General features: G+C 35.7%; 1 protein-coding gene across 8 annotated transcripts in view; it reads right to left on the bottom strand.

Annotated features, from left to right (window-relative positions):
- The window catches only part of LOC129722695 (uncharacterized), a 153,757-nt gene that overhangs the window by 47,723 nt on the left and 90,128 nt on the right, over positions 1-15,906 (bottom strand). Inside the window, exon 3 of one of the 8 annotated variants that reach the window (XM_055676365.1) lies at positions 13,155-13,196. The exons of the other annotated variants lie outside the window; for them this stretch is intronic. Within the exon in view, the coding sequence (XP_055532340.1) occupies positions 13,155-13,181 (27 nt within the window). The 5' untranslated portion in view covers positions 13,182-13,196. The remainder of the gene's footprint in view (positions 1-13,154; positions 13,197-15,906) is intronic. 8 annotated transcript variants of the gene reach the window in all.

Raw genomic sequence — 15,906 nt, 5'->3', positions numbered from 1 at the left:
CGCTATCGGCTGTGACTCAACATTTAACCTACCCTAATAATCATTCTAATCAAGGTGTGAACCGTTTTGATGGCCTCGCATTCCACGCACAAACATGGTATCGAACATAGACACAAACTATAGTTATTAACCTTGCGAACCCGTACCTTCGGATGCCGCCTTAAAATCGAACGATTCAGTCTATCAATCGGAGATTCCAATCCGTGCCGTCATCGAATGTACGAAATTTTACAAAACCCACCGGTAATGGAAATAATAATATTAATGATTCAGCAGATGCAGTGGCGCACGTGAGACGCGGCACGAGCACACCACCACCGCATGCCGGCCTATGGCCGCCGCCGATCATCGCTGGTTCCGGTGATCGATCGGTGCTAAAGGGCGGGTATGAATTACTACCAAGCCACTGGAAACCGTCTTTTTAGTAGCCTGTTCGCGGCGTTGGTGCAGCGAGTAAATAAGCGAATAGAACACGATCGCACCCTCTCAGACACTTGTGCCAGCTATCTCTACACTTGGTGTCCGTATCTAAGCTGGCTCCAACAGCGCAGTCAGTCACTGTAGAACAGTCAACGCGGCCTTCGGTCGTAATAATAGTAATAATTATTCAATGTTAAGATGGAAATAATAATAAAATAGTAGCTCTCCAGAAGCAGCCACGGTAGCCCTCGTTGAAGCGCTGTTGAAGGTGTCAGCATGCGACTCGGCTGTGACGGTCCGTATGGTTAGGCTTAGCGACGCATTGCACTGTGCACCCTTTCGGTGGGTTAAATTGTGCGGGTGCCGTCAGAGTGCGGGTTCACATACCTTAACCACCAGCATCACCACCACTGATCCGTTTATGAATGTCGATTGGGGTGCCGTTCGGTGTCCGGTGTTTGTTTCAATTCAATCAATTCGAAATGGTGTTTATAGATGCTATCAATCAAATTAGAAACGGTGTATTTAAAGTGATTACATGTCGATTAACATCTAGTAGACAAAGCAACAATGATCAATTTGGGTTGGCCCTGCCCTAGTTCGCAGTTTTCACCGACGGACCTCCAGCAGTGAAGGAGGGGGTGGTAGCTTGATTTGCTGGTTCTGAAACACCCGTTAGGTACTGTGAGGTGGAATGAATTTGAAAGCACCTTCAAAAGAGAATTTTTCTTTGAAATTGCTGAATTAATATGCCGATTATGGCATTTTAAATGGCAACTTGTACTAAGATTAGATTTGTTTACGTTTGCTTGTAGATGATTTCGCTTTGCTTGTGAATGATTAGCGGATTCTTTGAAGACAAATGGTTAACGAGTCTGCTAATTAAGTGAAGGGTTGTGGGTTAGAATTCAAGTGATTTCAGTATACATCGGTTAGGCTTCCAAACTAAGCTTCTTCGTTCAACATACTAATTCGTGTTGGAGAGTGTTTCAGCAACAACTTCAGCAATACATTGTTACATGCTTAACTTGAACTTTGAGAACAGGAAGTAGGCACAAAGAAATAAGAACAGTACACAAAAAAATATAAAAGGACTGTCATTTGAAATGAACTGTCGATGGTTATTAAATAAAAAGGGTGGTTATGTACGAAGTGCACTTAACAAGAAAAAAGTTGTCTTTAAAAATCGTACAGACAGTTTCGTTGCGTGAAAAAAAATCAGACTTAGTCAAACTTTGAACCATTGAAGAAATACGCGAGTTATGAGTTATTAAGAAGTAATTATATCAAAACATGTATTTACAAAAAAAAAACTCATCTCATGATACGGAGTGTATAGAAACAGCGAGGCGAATAGGAACAAAATTTTTCAGTATCACAATATTTTTTTCTGAGACATGATTAAGTAAACTGTGTTACTGATACATTTTTATTCGATCGCTTCGAGGCAACACTTCACGAAGTCCGATTGAATTGAAATTTTGTATTAGGACATTTTCCGAGAAGACGTAATTTTTGAGCTCTACTGTTAAACGAAATTCGAAGGCTAATTTTTTGCCATACTTTCCATTAGTCGCCACTCGAGAATTTCCCCAGCAAATCCTAAAAAGCCGAATTTGCTCAAATTTTATTTTTGAGATAACACTAGATCTCGCCGTTACATTTTGATATCGACAATATCATGAACTACTGTGCATTTTACTCATCGGTTAAAAAGTTGAAACTTTGGCTGCTTTGAGGCACGCACTGTAGTTCGATTGAGCATTGCATTCTTGTGAGTGAGAGTGGAACTGACGCATATCATTGTGGGTGCTATTTTACGATTGTACAGTTGTTTTCTCTTTATATACTGACATTACATTACACGTTTTTGGCAAAGTTGTAGAGAATAATAATCATCTTTCCGAAATAAACATACAGTTTTTTTTAAATGATAAAAAATGCTTCATTTTTGCCTTGACCAATCGGTTTCCGATCTTCTACAAAGTTTCTTGGTATAGTTAGGGCGTCATTTTGGATGTTTGAATTGGTTCGGAATTTAGCCGCAAAGGTGGCGTTGCGATGCCTACTTCTTTCCCTTACACGCTAGTGCTTTGCGGTATTGGACAAAGTTGTAGATCTCTAAATTCCATGAAACTTTACAGAATATACAAAATTTATAATTCTTCAAGTTTCAGAGATCTACCAGTTTTTGTAAAATTTGTCTGAATTTCACGTTTTATGTGGTAATTTCATGAGTTCACCCGAATTACTTTCTTACAAATTTTTTCTTGATAGAAATTGAATAATTACGTCGTTTTCATCCGAGTACAGAAGCTTCTGAAGTACTTAGGTGAAAATAATACAATAAATTTGAAAAAATACATAATTTTGTAAAGTAGATATCTCAGCGGGTAAAAGAAGTGTTTTTTGGTGTTTTTGTGATATTTTAGTTCTAATATAACCATAGGTTTCATATAAAAATACAATTGCTATGTATTTATTGCATGAATTACACGGTACAGCACTTTGATGCTCTATTCAACCTATGTGCAGTCTTCAGCAAAGTTTCTCAGTGCAATAAGAACTTCAACTTGACGCTCAGTTTAGTTCGCGATTTGGCCGCAGAGATGGTGCTTCGACACCAACTTTTTATTCTTACACGCTAGAGCTCTGCAGTTTTCGACAAAGTTTTAGATTAGAAAGTTTCATGTAACTTCGTTGAAGAAACAAAATTCCTGTCTCTTAAATTTTTTTGGAATTTACGAGTTTTTGAAGAATTTGTTTGTGTTTTACGTTTTTTGTAATAGTTTTGTGATTCGAAACATTAAAATCACCCAATTGCAGATGGTCCCAAATGCCAAATGCCAAGGCAAATGTAAAATGTTATTAAAAATGTTAAAATAATATTTCTAGTTGTATAGTTCTATGTTATACGCTAAAGTTTTGTAGCTTAGAACGGTCTTTGGGATAGTAATAATTTATTCGAGCTCGCATATGGTTTAAATGCACCTACGTCGATTTCCAATTTCGAGGAGAGTGCACAGAGTAGTGTTGCGAATCGAAGTATGGTGATTCAGAAAATTGCATAATCTTTGCTGATTTAATGTTTCGAATCATAAAACTATTACAACAAAGTGAAACTCAAACAAATTCATCAAAAATTCGTAAATTTCCAAAAAAAATTAAGAGACAGAAATTTTGTTTCTTCTACAAAGTTACATAAAATTTTCTAATCTAGAACTTTGTCGAAAACTTCAGAGCTCTAGCGTGTAAGAATAAAAGTAGGAGGTTGTATCCAAGACACGACCGCATAAATGACGTAGAACTACGTACACTATTAAAAAATGCATTGAGTGTTTCATTACCCTAGTAACACAACTGTTTTTATCAAAGTTTTTTAGAGCTTTTTTGGCTGTATTGAGCGCTATAATACTTTGATAAAACCAATATTTTCACTTGGGTAATGAGTTATAATGTCTACTAATGAAGGGTTGTGAATTTCGTGAACCGGATTCAGCAGTTATTTTTATTTCAACAAGGCTTGACAATTTTCTATAGTGCAATATTTCGTAGATTCAAACAACATTTTTCTGCATTTGGGCAGATGCGTGTATAATTTTCCAATCGATTGCTGCAAGAATGAAGAAAATCGGTTGAAAACCAACCGACCTATAAGCATTTGAAAAGGGACAAATTTCGACCCAGTTTTTCAGTTTGCATCCCTGTGTGGTATGCTAAAGTAAAACGTAGTTCTACGTCAAAAAGTTGGTGTCGAAGCGCCATCTCTGCGGCTAAATCACGAACTAAACTGAGCGTCAAGTTGAAGTTCTTATTACACTGGGAAACTTTGCTGAAGACTGCACATAGGTTGGATAAAGTATCAATCCAACAATATCATGCAATAAATACATAGCAATTGTATTTTTATATGAAACCCATGGTTATATTCAAACTGAAATAACACAAAAACACTGTGTCTATACTGTACGGTACTGTTGCTTTCACGAGCATGTTTTCTTTCAAGACATCAGTTTTTATTACGTTCTAACAGCAGATTTAGAAATTGTTCCAAAAAAGGGATATTTCAAACTTTTCGAAAAACCTTTACCTGCAAGAGATCAGATTAGTCTAAGTTCATAGAAGCAAACATAAATTGACCTATTGGGACGAGGAGACTTTGTCATTTTTTTTTTTTTGATATTGATAATAGAATATCAGAGGCAAAGGTGGATGTCTATTAGAGTGGCCGTATTCGAAACTATCGATCTTGATTAGCGCCGGGCTGAAAAAGTTTCCTTTTGACCTCTACACTAAGCCACGAAAATTTGAAGTTAATCGGAGTTCATTTAAAAGACCCACAAAGCGCTTATATTTTAGAAATCGATTTACATGAAAACTGTACGGTGTTTTTTCTTTTTTCAACATATGTCTCTCGATAAACGTATTCAAATACACTTGTATTTTTATAAAACGTTATATTATTGTCCTAATTTAAGTTTAAAATAAGCTAAAACTTTTGGTGTTTGTTAAAAAGTTTGGAATTTGAATGAGATGGGTATTTTATTTTTAAAATCAAGACTAAGTTCAAAACTAGAGAAAACATTGGTTTTGTATAAAACGAGATGGGATAAATTACATACTAGTAACTGTCCAGGATTTTGATCCTTGCGACATTCGACATCAGCTATTTAAGGCCTAACGGTATTAAAACCAAAAATGGCCGACTTCGAGCCACCACTTTCAAACAATTTTCAAAGGCACAAGACTCAGAAATAGATAATGCATTCCCTATGAAAACGCTGTTTTATGTTTGCTGCGGCGAAGCAAACATAAAATAGCGTTTTTACAGGGAATGCATTATCTATTTCGGAGTCTTGTGCTTCTGAAATTTCGAAGTGGTGGCTCGAAATTGGCTGTTTGTGGCTTCAATACCGTTTCACCTTAAGGACCATTCGCTTTTAATCGCCTGATCATTTTTTGTTTAATTTCAAACGGGATATCAAGCCAATCCAACTTATTCTGCGCTTAAATACCACAAGCGATTCTTCATCTTTTCAGTTACAGCGTCTGAAACGACTATCAATTTCGATATATGCGAAAGAATCACGTAGAAAATTCATAATTTGAATCATACATTAGATAGCATTCGTACACCCAAAAAACACCTGAATGTGAGGTTTGACTATAAAAAGGGACATGCCTCGAATGCAATTCATGGTCAATGATCAAAGCAAATATTTTGTCAGGCAACAAATTTTTTGTTACCATGAATCTTGCGTGTGATAAGTGAAAAAGGGTCGCTTTACAACCAAGAAATGTGAATGCTAACTCCAAGAGCACTTCGTAATCACCGCGAACTTAATTGCATAAAATTGCTTGATTCGATTGCAATCTTCATCGAACCATTTCGAGCAAATATTTGGATCATTGAAGCTGTAAATGATTTCGTTTGATGCTCTTGTAAAATGGTTGAAGAGAGGTGTTTAAGGTCCGATGCTTTTGCCATGTGATATATTTTGCATAAAAGTTCATAGATATGAAGAGCACAAGTAATATTGGTTAGTTTTTGAAACTTTACGAAATATTCCAATCCACTAGCGTATGAGCTTCTTATGCGATATTTTTGCCGGAGCTTGAATCAAGCGCGCCTTAGAACTTTTTTTTTCGTTGCTCATAAGAATTGCAATTCGGTAAACATGAATTCTACCGACTATATTTGAAAAAAAAAAAACACTGTCCTAGTGAATTTAGATAACAGTGCTGAACTGTTTCATAGAAAATAATAATAATAATAATACTAAAACTAACATTAAATCCATACAAAAAGCTCTTAATAACTTTAATAATTTTGCTTCACCAATCCGATTGTGACGGTTTACTAGGGATATAATCACTGAATGGCAGCTTCAAATCCTCTAACGAATACAAGGGGTCATTTATTTATTACGTAACGTACTCAGTAGAAGGAGATATTCAATGAAGAGTTCCATTGTGCAAGGCCCTCATGCAAAATTGTGTTATTCAGGGATGGAGGGTATTTAAAACTGCTAAAAATTAGCGTTACGTAACATGTGCATGTCCTTAATGACATGGTTTTATGATTAAAGAGTATTTCGACGCAAAATATACAACAATTTTAAGAAAGTAACGCAAAAAACTTCATAATGAGATAAAAAAACAGCAATTCTTATGAGAATCTATTCTTTTAAATATAAGCATTTTGTGGGTCCAATAAATGAACGCGGATCAACTTCAAATTTCCATGGCTTATTTTTGGAGTAAAAAGGAAACTTTGTCCGCCCGGCGCTCATCGAAATCGCTTGATGTTACAAATATGGCCACTCGTATGTCTATTCTTGTTGTCTGTGCTAGGAATGCTCGTATGTGATTGGTTCTTGTTCGCAGAAATTTGTCTTTGAAACTTATTATCAATTTTCAGCGCTGAGCAATGAAATAATAGTAATAACTAGCGTATTACCAAATTGTCCATCATTTTATCTATCCTACTTGTTATCCTTCATGTTGTTATGCTGTTATTATCGTTTGAAATCTGACGCAACATTTGCCAGTTTCATTTCCTTTTTACAGAGTGTATCCCAGTATAGAAAACAAAGACGTAGTCCCACGTCAAAAAATACTTTTTTCAAATTTTCAAAAAATATAGATTTTTTGATGGACAATTTTTAAAAAAAAACATGGTTTGCTAATACTTGCTACCCGCTGAGATATCTACTTCACAAAATTATGTAATTTTTTTTTTTAATTTTGTGTATTATTTTCACCTAAGTACTTCAGACACTTCTGTACTCGGATGAAAACGATGTAATTATTCAATTTCTATCGAGAAAAAATGTGTAAGAAATTAATTCGGGTGAACTCATAAAATTATCACATAAAAACGTGAAATTCAGACAAATTTTACAAAAACTCGTAGATCTCTGAAACTTGAAGAATTAGAAATTTTGTAAATTCTGTAAAGTTCCATGGAATTTAGAGATCTACAACTTTGTCGAATACCGCAAAGCTCTATTGTATAAGGGAAAGTTGGCATCGCAACGCCACCTTTGCGGCTAAACTCCGAACCAATTCAAACATCCAAAATGGCGCCCTAACTATTTTTTTTCCTGTATGGACTTCCTCACTGCGACCAGAATCGTAGATCTATTGTAAGATATGCCCGGGTGTTTGCTGTATCCCGCACTTCTGTTAAGAGCAATATGTAGTGGAAAGTAGGTAAAGAAGGACACCCTAAGGTTTAATCTAAATAATTACTTAGGTATTGCTATTTAGATCGCAGTAGTCATACAAATTGAATCTTAAGGTCATTTGTTTTCATAATCATTTTTGGTATTAGTGAACTTCCTACAAGTTTTATGTGTTTTGGGTCTTCAAAAATTAGACTACAAATTGCTGTTTTTTGACATGGTTGGGAAAGACGGACACTTGGGGTGGGTAAGATGGACACTACGAAGGTAAAGGTGGACACTCACAAAAAAGATGTAGTACATTAAGTATTCTTTTGAATTATGTGTTAAGTAATGGCCATACATTACTCTACGTTATTAGAGTCCATCTATACATCACGTGAACAGTTTGAGAGGATGGGTTTCGATGAAGGCGAAAATTCTCCGCCTATATGTTCTGTTCTAACTGCTGAGTGATTAATATCTGCTGGTTTCTCTCGCGGGTGTACTTTGTGAACATCTTTAGTACACAACAGATGCTACATGTGAAAATTTTTGGAAAATCCATGTTTCCATCTTTCTCTACCTTAGTGTGTCCGTCTTGCCCGACCTGGTTGTAAATTTTTCAAACGATCGTAACTCTTCATCGGAACATCGAAAATCTGCTGGATTTTCACTAGAAAACCGAGGAAAGACTAATTAATCACTTTACTATTGTGAACAAATGAAAACACGTAAGTTTCACGAGTTTTTCACTATTTTCCGTGGAATAAAAATTACATCAAATTGCGCGTTCACGAAAATATTCTTTGTTTTTCTTACAAATTTGACAGCTTGCTTGCTGGAAACCGATGATGCAACTCAAAAGCATTAACACACTATAAAGAAGGTATTCGCATCACTCAACTATCATAATACATTTTAGTTTGTGAAATATTAAAAGTGTCCATCTTACCTGCAGTGTCCGTCTTTACCTACTTTCCCCTACCGCTATTGAGAAGTGGCATGCTTATTATTATTGTTCATCAGTGCTTGTGTGTAATGTGCTACTCTTCCTTACACGCTTACTGTTCTACTATACCGATACTCGTTCCTCCTGCCAAATATCACCAATTATAATTCCCTGGAGAAGTTTCGTCGTGCGTCCTTCTGGCCAGTTTTATTGATAAGAGGGACTTATTTTTTTGTTAAGAGGAAGTCACGCAAAGGTATTGTAGATTTCAGCGTAAAGGAAGGGTAACTGGTGGGAGCCTGAGAATAAACCCATGCTTAAGTCCTTTTTGACATCGGATGGCCTAGTTCTACTAAGATTCGAACCCACGACCATCCGCTTGACAAAGCGGACGCTGTAACCTTGCGGCTATGCAGCTCCCCACGCCCTAACTATACCATGAAACTTTGTAGAAGAGCGGAAACCGATTGGTCAAACCCTAAGAGCGCTATTAATTTCATCCGCTAGATTCCATTTCTGGCCCAGTGTGCATTGTAATCGGATTTTTACTTCAGAAGTTATGTATCAAAATGTAAAAATCACGAAACATCATTATCTCAAAAACTTCACAACTGATTTGAACAAAATTTTAATGAACGGGTTACCTTGAAAACCCTTAATTTTTGAATTTTATAACGATTGAACATGTGCTTCCTAAGTTATGGAAAGAAACGTAGTCTGGAGACTGTTTAATCTCACTCATGTTTCTCAGAGATGGTTGGACCAATTTGCATAAAATCAGTGTCAATTGGAGGGTCTAGTTGTCCCATAAGACCCTATTGATTTGTTTTGCAATCGGAAATAAGCGAAATTGATTGATCAAAATGTATTGTACTATTTGAACGTTCCCGGTATTGCTCGTGATTAAAGTGTTCGAAATTAGGAGTCATTTTTTTATTTCGCTATTTCTTCAGCACAAATATCATGTCATATTTTACATTTTATACTTCAATTATTACTTCAAATACAACATCAACCCAAACCCAAAGAGTAAATACAGGTCGGACTCGATTATATACAGACTCGATTATATATTGACTCGATTATATATGATTCGATTATATATAAAATTGTATATAATCGAATCATAAATTTTTTTTTTCAGTTTTGAATATAACTTACCTAAAGCAGCAACGTCGTATAGGGATCGTCCAAAAATACGTAACGCTTAGGGGGAGGTAAAGATCTGACAAAACGTCGCAATCAATACTAAAAATTTTGAAGATCTATACAAAAAGCGTTACCTAGAGGAAAGAGTGGGTCGAAAATAGTTTTTATTTACGGTACGTAATTAATGGACGTTCCCTTCAGTCCAATATGACGTAACGCAACATTTTTTGACCCAAAACGTTGATTTTTGAGCTCTAATGTTTCAAATGAAGTAAAGCTGATCTAAAACAGAAATATCGCGAGGGAACGTTTACAAATTATGTAAAGCTCAGAAAACGGGAAAGAGTGTTGGGTTGGCAAAGTGTTGCAACCCATACGAAAAATTTAAACAAAAAGCATGGCTTAGGGGAAAGGAGATCAACAATAATTATTATTGCCTTACGTTATAAATAAGCGCTTCCTTTTTGATTCATAAAAGTCCATTCAAATGTTACATAACGCAAGCAGGGCTGAGGAAATTTTTTATGCCTGGTGTGCTGAGTATTGGAAACATGCTAGACAAAGTGGTGGGGGTTTTCCGGAAGTCCAATATTTATGTCACGTTAAATTTGAATGGACCCTAATATTACTATTTCAATGTTAAGGTTGAGTCGATAGAGATTGACTCTTTTTAAATACTTATTTTTATGAAGTTGAAATCAATACTGGTGACCAAATATTTTAATAAATTAAGGCAATGTTTTTAGCTAATCTACTATCTATCGCTAATCTAGCTAATCTACTATCCACCCAATACACATCACGCAGTGCAAGTTGCAATACACGCCGTGTAGTGTTTCTATGCAAAAGTGGCACCCGTGCAGCACGGTGCACGCATATGGCAGAAGGTTATTATACAAAGTCAATGTACCTAAAATGTTTCTCCGTATGGTCATAGTTTCAGTCCTCTAGTTTCAAAATATGAATACCCGAAAATATTTCATCGGTGAAAATTTGTTTTTTCCTCGATTTTTTATTTTATATTTAACAAAATAACACATTCTGATTTTTAAAAAAATCTGGGAACCAGGTATCCAAAATCAGAATACAACATTTTTTTCCGCTTAAAATTACTCCAATTTTCGTGTAAAAACATTCTTTCTACGTTAATCCAGCTTAAAATGAGATCAAAAACACTTCATTTAATCATGTTTATTCTTCATCTTTTACGGCTCAATATTGAAAACCAAGTCTTCCGATGCGCATAAATGTTATTTAGTGTGCGTAGCAATTACCATGGTAATAAAACGATTTGAAGACAAAGTAAGCAAGTATTTGTATTATTACATTTAAAAATAGTTATTCATAATGTGGTGAATAGTAAGTCCTTTTCAGATATGTAGCTTGTAATTAAAAACGTTATTTACCCAACTAGATCAGTTTTATCCTTCATTACATTTAAAAACCTTTGCAGTTAAACCTGTTTTTGTGCGATATTTATTTTGTGCGACTTTTCGTATGCGTTTTTTTTATTTGTGCGACTGTTTTTGTGCGATTTTTTTTTGTGCGGTATATGAAAAAGGACCACATCCGATACGATTTTTTTCGATCCTTGAAATGAATTTCAACGCACTACATAAGCATTGCGTCAGCAATTTGCTATTCGAGCAAGTTTTACGTAGGAAAATCCCTGTATTTTTAGCCTACGAAGTACAGCGGTTGGAAAAAATATTATGTTTAAAAAAGTTACGTTAATCAATTAGGTGTTTTAAAACATGTTCTTATAGATATTCAGAATCAGAATCATCAAGTTTCGAGTTCGTTTTTAAATGAGATTTTTTATGTGGTCCCTATTCACCGCATAAAAAAGTGATTTTTTCATAATGTTGCAGAAACATTGTTTTATTGTGAAATTTCAAATGATTTTTTTGTGCGGTTTCTATCTCTCGCACAAAAACAGGTTTAACTGTAATAATAATAGCTCAAACATAAAATGATAGAAGCTGAAATATATTGATACAGCAACAAAATGAACTTTAGAATGTGACTAATGTCGTATGCTGGAACAGCAGCACATATTTTAGGTTTGTAGTTCAAATAGTTTTCTTGCATTTCATAAATTTCCTTGTGAAGAGCTTCGGTCGTTTGCTCTGAATATTTCGTAAGGCCTTCATGTGATCGCTTGCAGAACTCTGGCTCATGAAATTTCGGGATGTGAAATTTTGGTTTCCGTCATATGTTTGAAGGACAAACCTAACGAGAATTTATAAATAAACAAAATTCAAGACAGTTAATTATCATGAAATTTCCTTTAGAAAACCTGTACCCCATATTGTAGCAACTGCCACAAAACAATTTAAAATAGATGATATAATTTTAGTATAATTTGTTGAAAAGTCTTTGTATGACCTGCTTCAGACTTTGATCAACGCGTTCAAGTTGTTTGGCCGTTTTGAAGCACAAAATGCACACTTTTTCGCGGTTTTCTTCGTGACCATACATTTTGAGTATTGCTATTCAACTGAGTGAAAAGCCTAATATGCAGTTGAATTTTTTTTTTCAAACTGTTTTATCACCATGGCAATTGCTACGCACACTAAACAAAATTTATGCGCATCGGAAGACTTGGTTTTCAATATTGAGCCGAAAAAAAAAAGATGAAAAATAAACATAACTAAATGAAGTGTTTTTGATCTCATTTTAAGCTGGATTAACGTAGAAAGGATGTTTTTACACGAAAATTTCAGTAATTTAAGCGGGAAAAAAATGTTGTACTCAGATATTTGATACCTTGATTTTTTAAAAATCAGAATGTGTAATTTTGTTAAATATAAAATGAAAAATCGAGGAAAAAACAAATTTTCACCGATGAAATATTTTCGGGTGTTCATATTTTGAAACTAGAGGGCTAAAACTATGATCCTACGAAGAAACATTTTAGGTACATTGACTTTGTGTAAAAACCTTCTTTAAACACAGCGTGCGGTGTGGTGTTCTTGCCATGGCTGACTGCAATAACATAAAGAATAACTACGCAATCTATACATACATATTTTTTTGTAAGAAAAGTTTTTTGCGACTTTAAGGGTGTTAGTCAAAAAAATTCAACTTATTTATTCAAAAACAACAAAAGATGTATGCAGAATAAACAAAAAAAAGTTTTTTCTGATTCGATTATATACAGGATTCGATTATATATAGTGAAAATTTTTCGGAGACTGTATATAATCGAGTCCGACCTGTATACCTTTATGCTTTTGGCTACCAGAAATTCGTTATTTAGAGTGAAAAATAAATCTAGCAAATATTATCAAGGGGTTTTTCTATTAATTGAAGGTTTCATGTAAAGCTATTCAAACAAATAATAAGTTCGAAAGAGAAAGGCTGGGTCTCACCGCTAGGTGGATTAATTTTGGGTTTTTATATAGTACAAATGTAAACAAGACATGTGAATAAAAAATAAAGAAAGAATCAATAATAGTAGTTACCACATAAAAATTATTTCCATTCATCATCTTGGGGGTGCATACCTGAAAAGAAAACAAAACGGTGAGTTTTTTGCCATATGCTATAAAAAATTATTTCGCAATTATTTTCCACAAGTTTGATACAAAAGTCTAACAAAAGTTTTGTTGGGCTACTCAAAGTAATTTTGGCATTTGGAAACCACCCCCCAACTCGTTATTGTTCCCACAGCTGTCTACCACTGACTGGTTATCTGTGCTTTTTTTCCTAGGTTAGCTCGGTGGTATAGTAAGCAAGCAACAGTAATGATTTGCTTTTCATTTACGAATGCATTGACGATGGTAATGGTGATGATGATGATGATGATGCCGATAAAGCTTTAAATGTAGCTGTCTACTTGTGCACAAGTAAACCTGTCTCAAGTAAGAGCGAAAGTAATGTGGGTGTGCCTATTTTTGCTCCTATTCCGATGGTTACTGGAAAAATATAACTATCGCAGAGCTTCGTGAAGAGCGGTAGTAGTTTCTAGTGCAATGTTACGAACTCCCAATAACAAGGTTATTGGGAGGTGCTGTTACCATACTTTCCGCAAATAAAAACAAACCCGTGTTTGGTCGTGCGACTGCTGGCTAGCGGTAGCAGTTGAGCTGACGACGACGACGACGACGACGACGACGACGACGTAGACGACGAGTCAGATTGCATAATGGTGCCAAGGTCATGGAACATGATCATCGGGTTGCTGTATTGGTAGTTAACGCCAGATGCGGGCTGATGTTTGGTTTGGCCGGTTTTCAATTTTGATATACAGCTTGTGTACGGAAAATGTTTTTTATACCGTACAGGTAGAGTGTTAAGTTAAGATGCAGATTGTGTGACCATTTCGATCAATGGTTGGTAGCGTAGCGAGGGAATCTCAATTGGTGACATGTTTTAACATGTATTTAAAGACCCTTTTGATTGAAATCCGTTAGTAGTTTTCAACAATCGACCCCTCTGCCCACGCCAGTGTTCCTACAATCTCTCGGCTATAATCAACACAATTATTTTAATCAAGCCTCAATCCGACCAGAGATTGCTATGTAAACATGTGCAGAAATTTACATCTAAATTGAATATTTAAAACGCTTCATCTACGACTAATCAACCCATAAAGCGGGCGACTTGTCTGTCAGTCGATGTTAGTGTACATTAATAACAACAACAGCAGCATCAGTAGTGGGCATCTTGCATTTCGCGGTTTCGGACAAGTGGCGTGACCATAAATGAGAAAATAGCATAATCGTAATTATTCATCCTCTACGACTAGGCCATTGGCACTTGGCTACTGGTTGTATTGGTGCCGTCGATGAGGTTTGCATTTTTGATTAGCGCCATGATTATGGCGCATCTTATTTGAAGTATCCATCCATTGAACGAACAGAATGAAGGGTTGTTTAATTTTGCGAGCAACAGTTTGCAAGCCAGGTTTCACAACGTGTGGTGTTTGTGGCGAATATAAAGGAATTGTTTTGCAAATTCCATACAGCGAATAAGAGTCGTTATAGGGCACTCATCTTCGCGTGTTGAAATTTAGATCAAGTTCCGTTAGCCCGCAGGCATAAAGTCACAAATTGTCCCCGTTAGTTGTTGTGATTTACGACCCGGTCGCGATTCAAGCTGTGTCGAGGAACAAGATAGACATCTACATGGGCGTAGCCAGAATTTCAAATAGGGGGGGGGGGCAAGCTCTTCAAAATTTCAGAAGTAAAAAATGGTACACTAAGGTCGCTTTTTACGCGGTTGTTTTTACGCGGCTTTTTTTACGTGGATTCCGGAATTTACAAGGTTTTTTACGCGGATTTCGAAATTTACGCGTTTTTTACGCGAAATCCAGAATTTACGCGTTTTTTTACGCGGCACGTATACCCCGCGTAAAAAGCAACTTTAGTGTGTTTTGGAAAATAGAAATAAATACTAGTCTTTAGTGATTATTACATCAAGGCAACCAGTGAAAAGTTGTCCTTGACATCAGAGTGGAAGATTTGATTATTTTTTGTCCAACCTCGAATATAAATTGATGTTCTTTACTAAAAATTCTTAAATTAATTTAAACCTTTGGACATATTATTTTGGCGACGAGGATCTCAAGAATCCACGAACATTGCAGAAGATCAGAGCTGCGGAAAGTCAATATCATACTACTGACATTACGCCAAAATGATGCAACACCAGAATCAGCCAACTACGATGCATGGTTCATTACAAAAGAGTTTGCGATGTTACAATGATTCTCTTAGCGTCAACTCTCACTCTTATTTTTTTCTTGCTATCTTTCTCGATCATTCGGGTATGGCTGAACTGAGATTGAACCAGCAGAAATATCAAGACAGCATGATGTTATGAGGATAGCAAACATAAAATCAATGATTTTTCTTCAATTGATATGTATGATATTGATATATGGTCGGCGTGCGATCAGACCGAACAAAGCGCCGTTTTCTCAGGTTGAGTTATTGACACCCAGTAGATATGAGAAGTAATAATCTATCTATTATGAAGTAACGAAATCGTTTGAGCATTTGATAACGATATTATAACAAAAATTCTCTGTAACAGCTTGTACACAGCAATTGCGGCGGTAAATGTTTTTTGACGCTTGGTTCGGTTTGGCTGCACGCCGACTGAAAGCATTGTCAATAAGCAACTATTACTTCGTTTTGTAACTGAGCGTATTTTAGTTTGGTACATTTTGGATCTGTATGATCATTCATTTTTATTCTCAGTAGAGAATAT

The sequence above is a fragment of the Wyeomyia smithii genome, chromosome 2 (assembly GCF_029784165.1).
Source record: "Wyeomyia smithii strain HCP4-BCI-WySm-NY-G18 chromosome 2, ASM2978416v1, whole genome shotgun sequence".
NCBI lineage: Eukaryota > Metazoa > Arthropoda > Insecta > Diptera > Culicidae > Wyeomyia > Wyeomyia smithii.
Note: the sequence above shows the minus strand (reverse complement) of the source record. Positions and strands in the feature narration are given on the sequence as shown.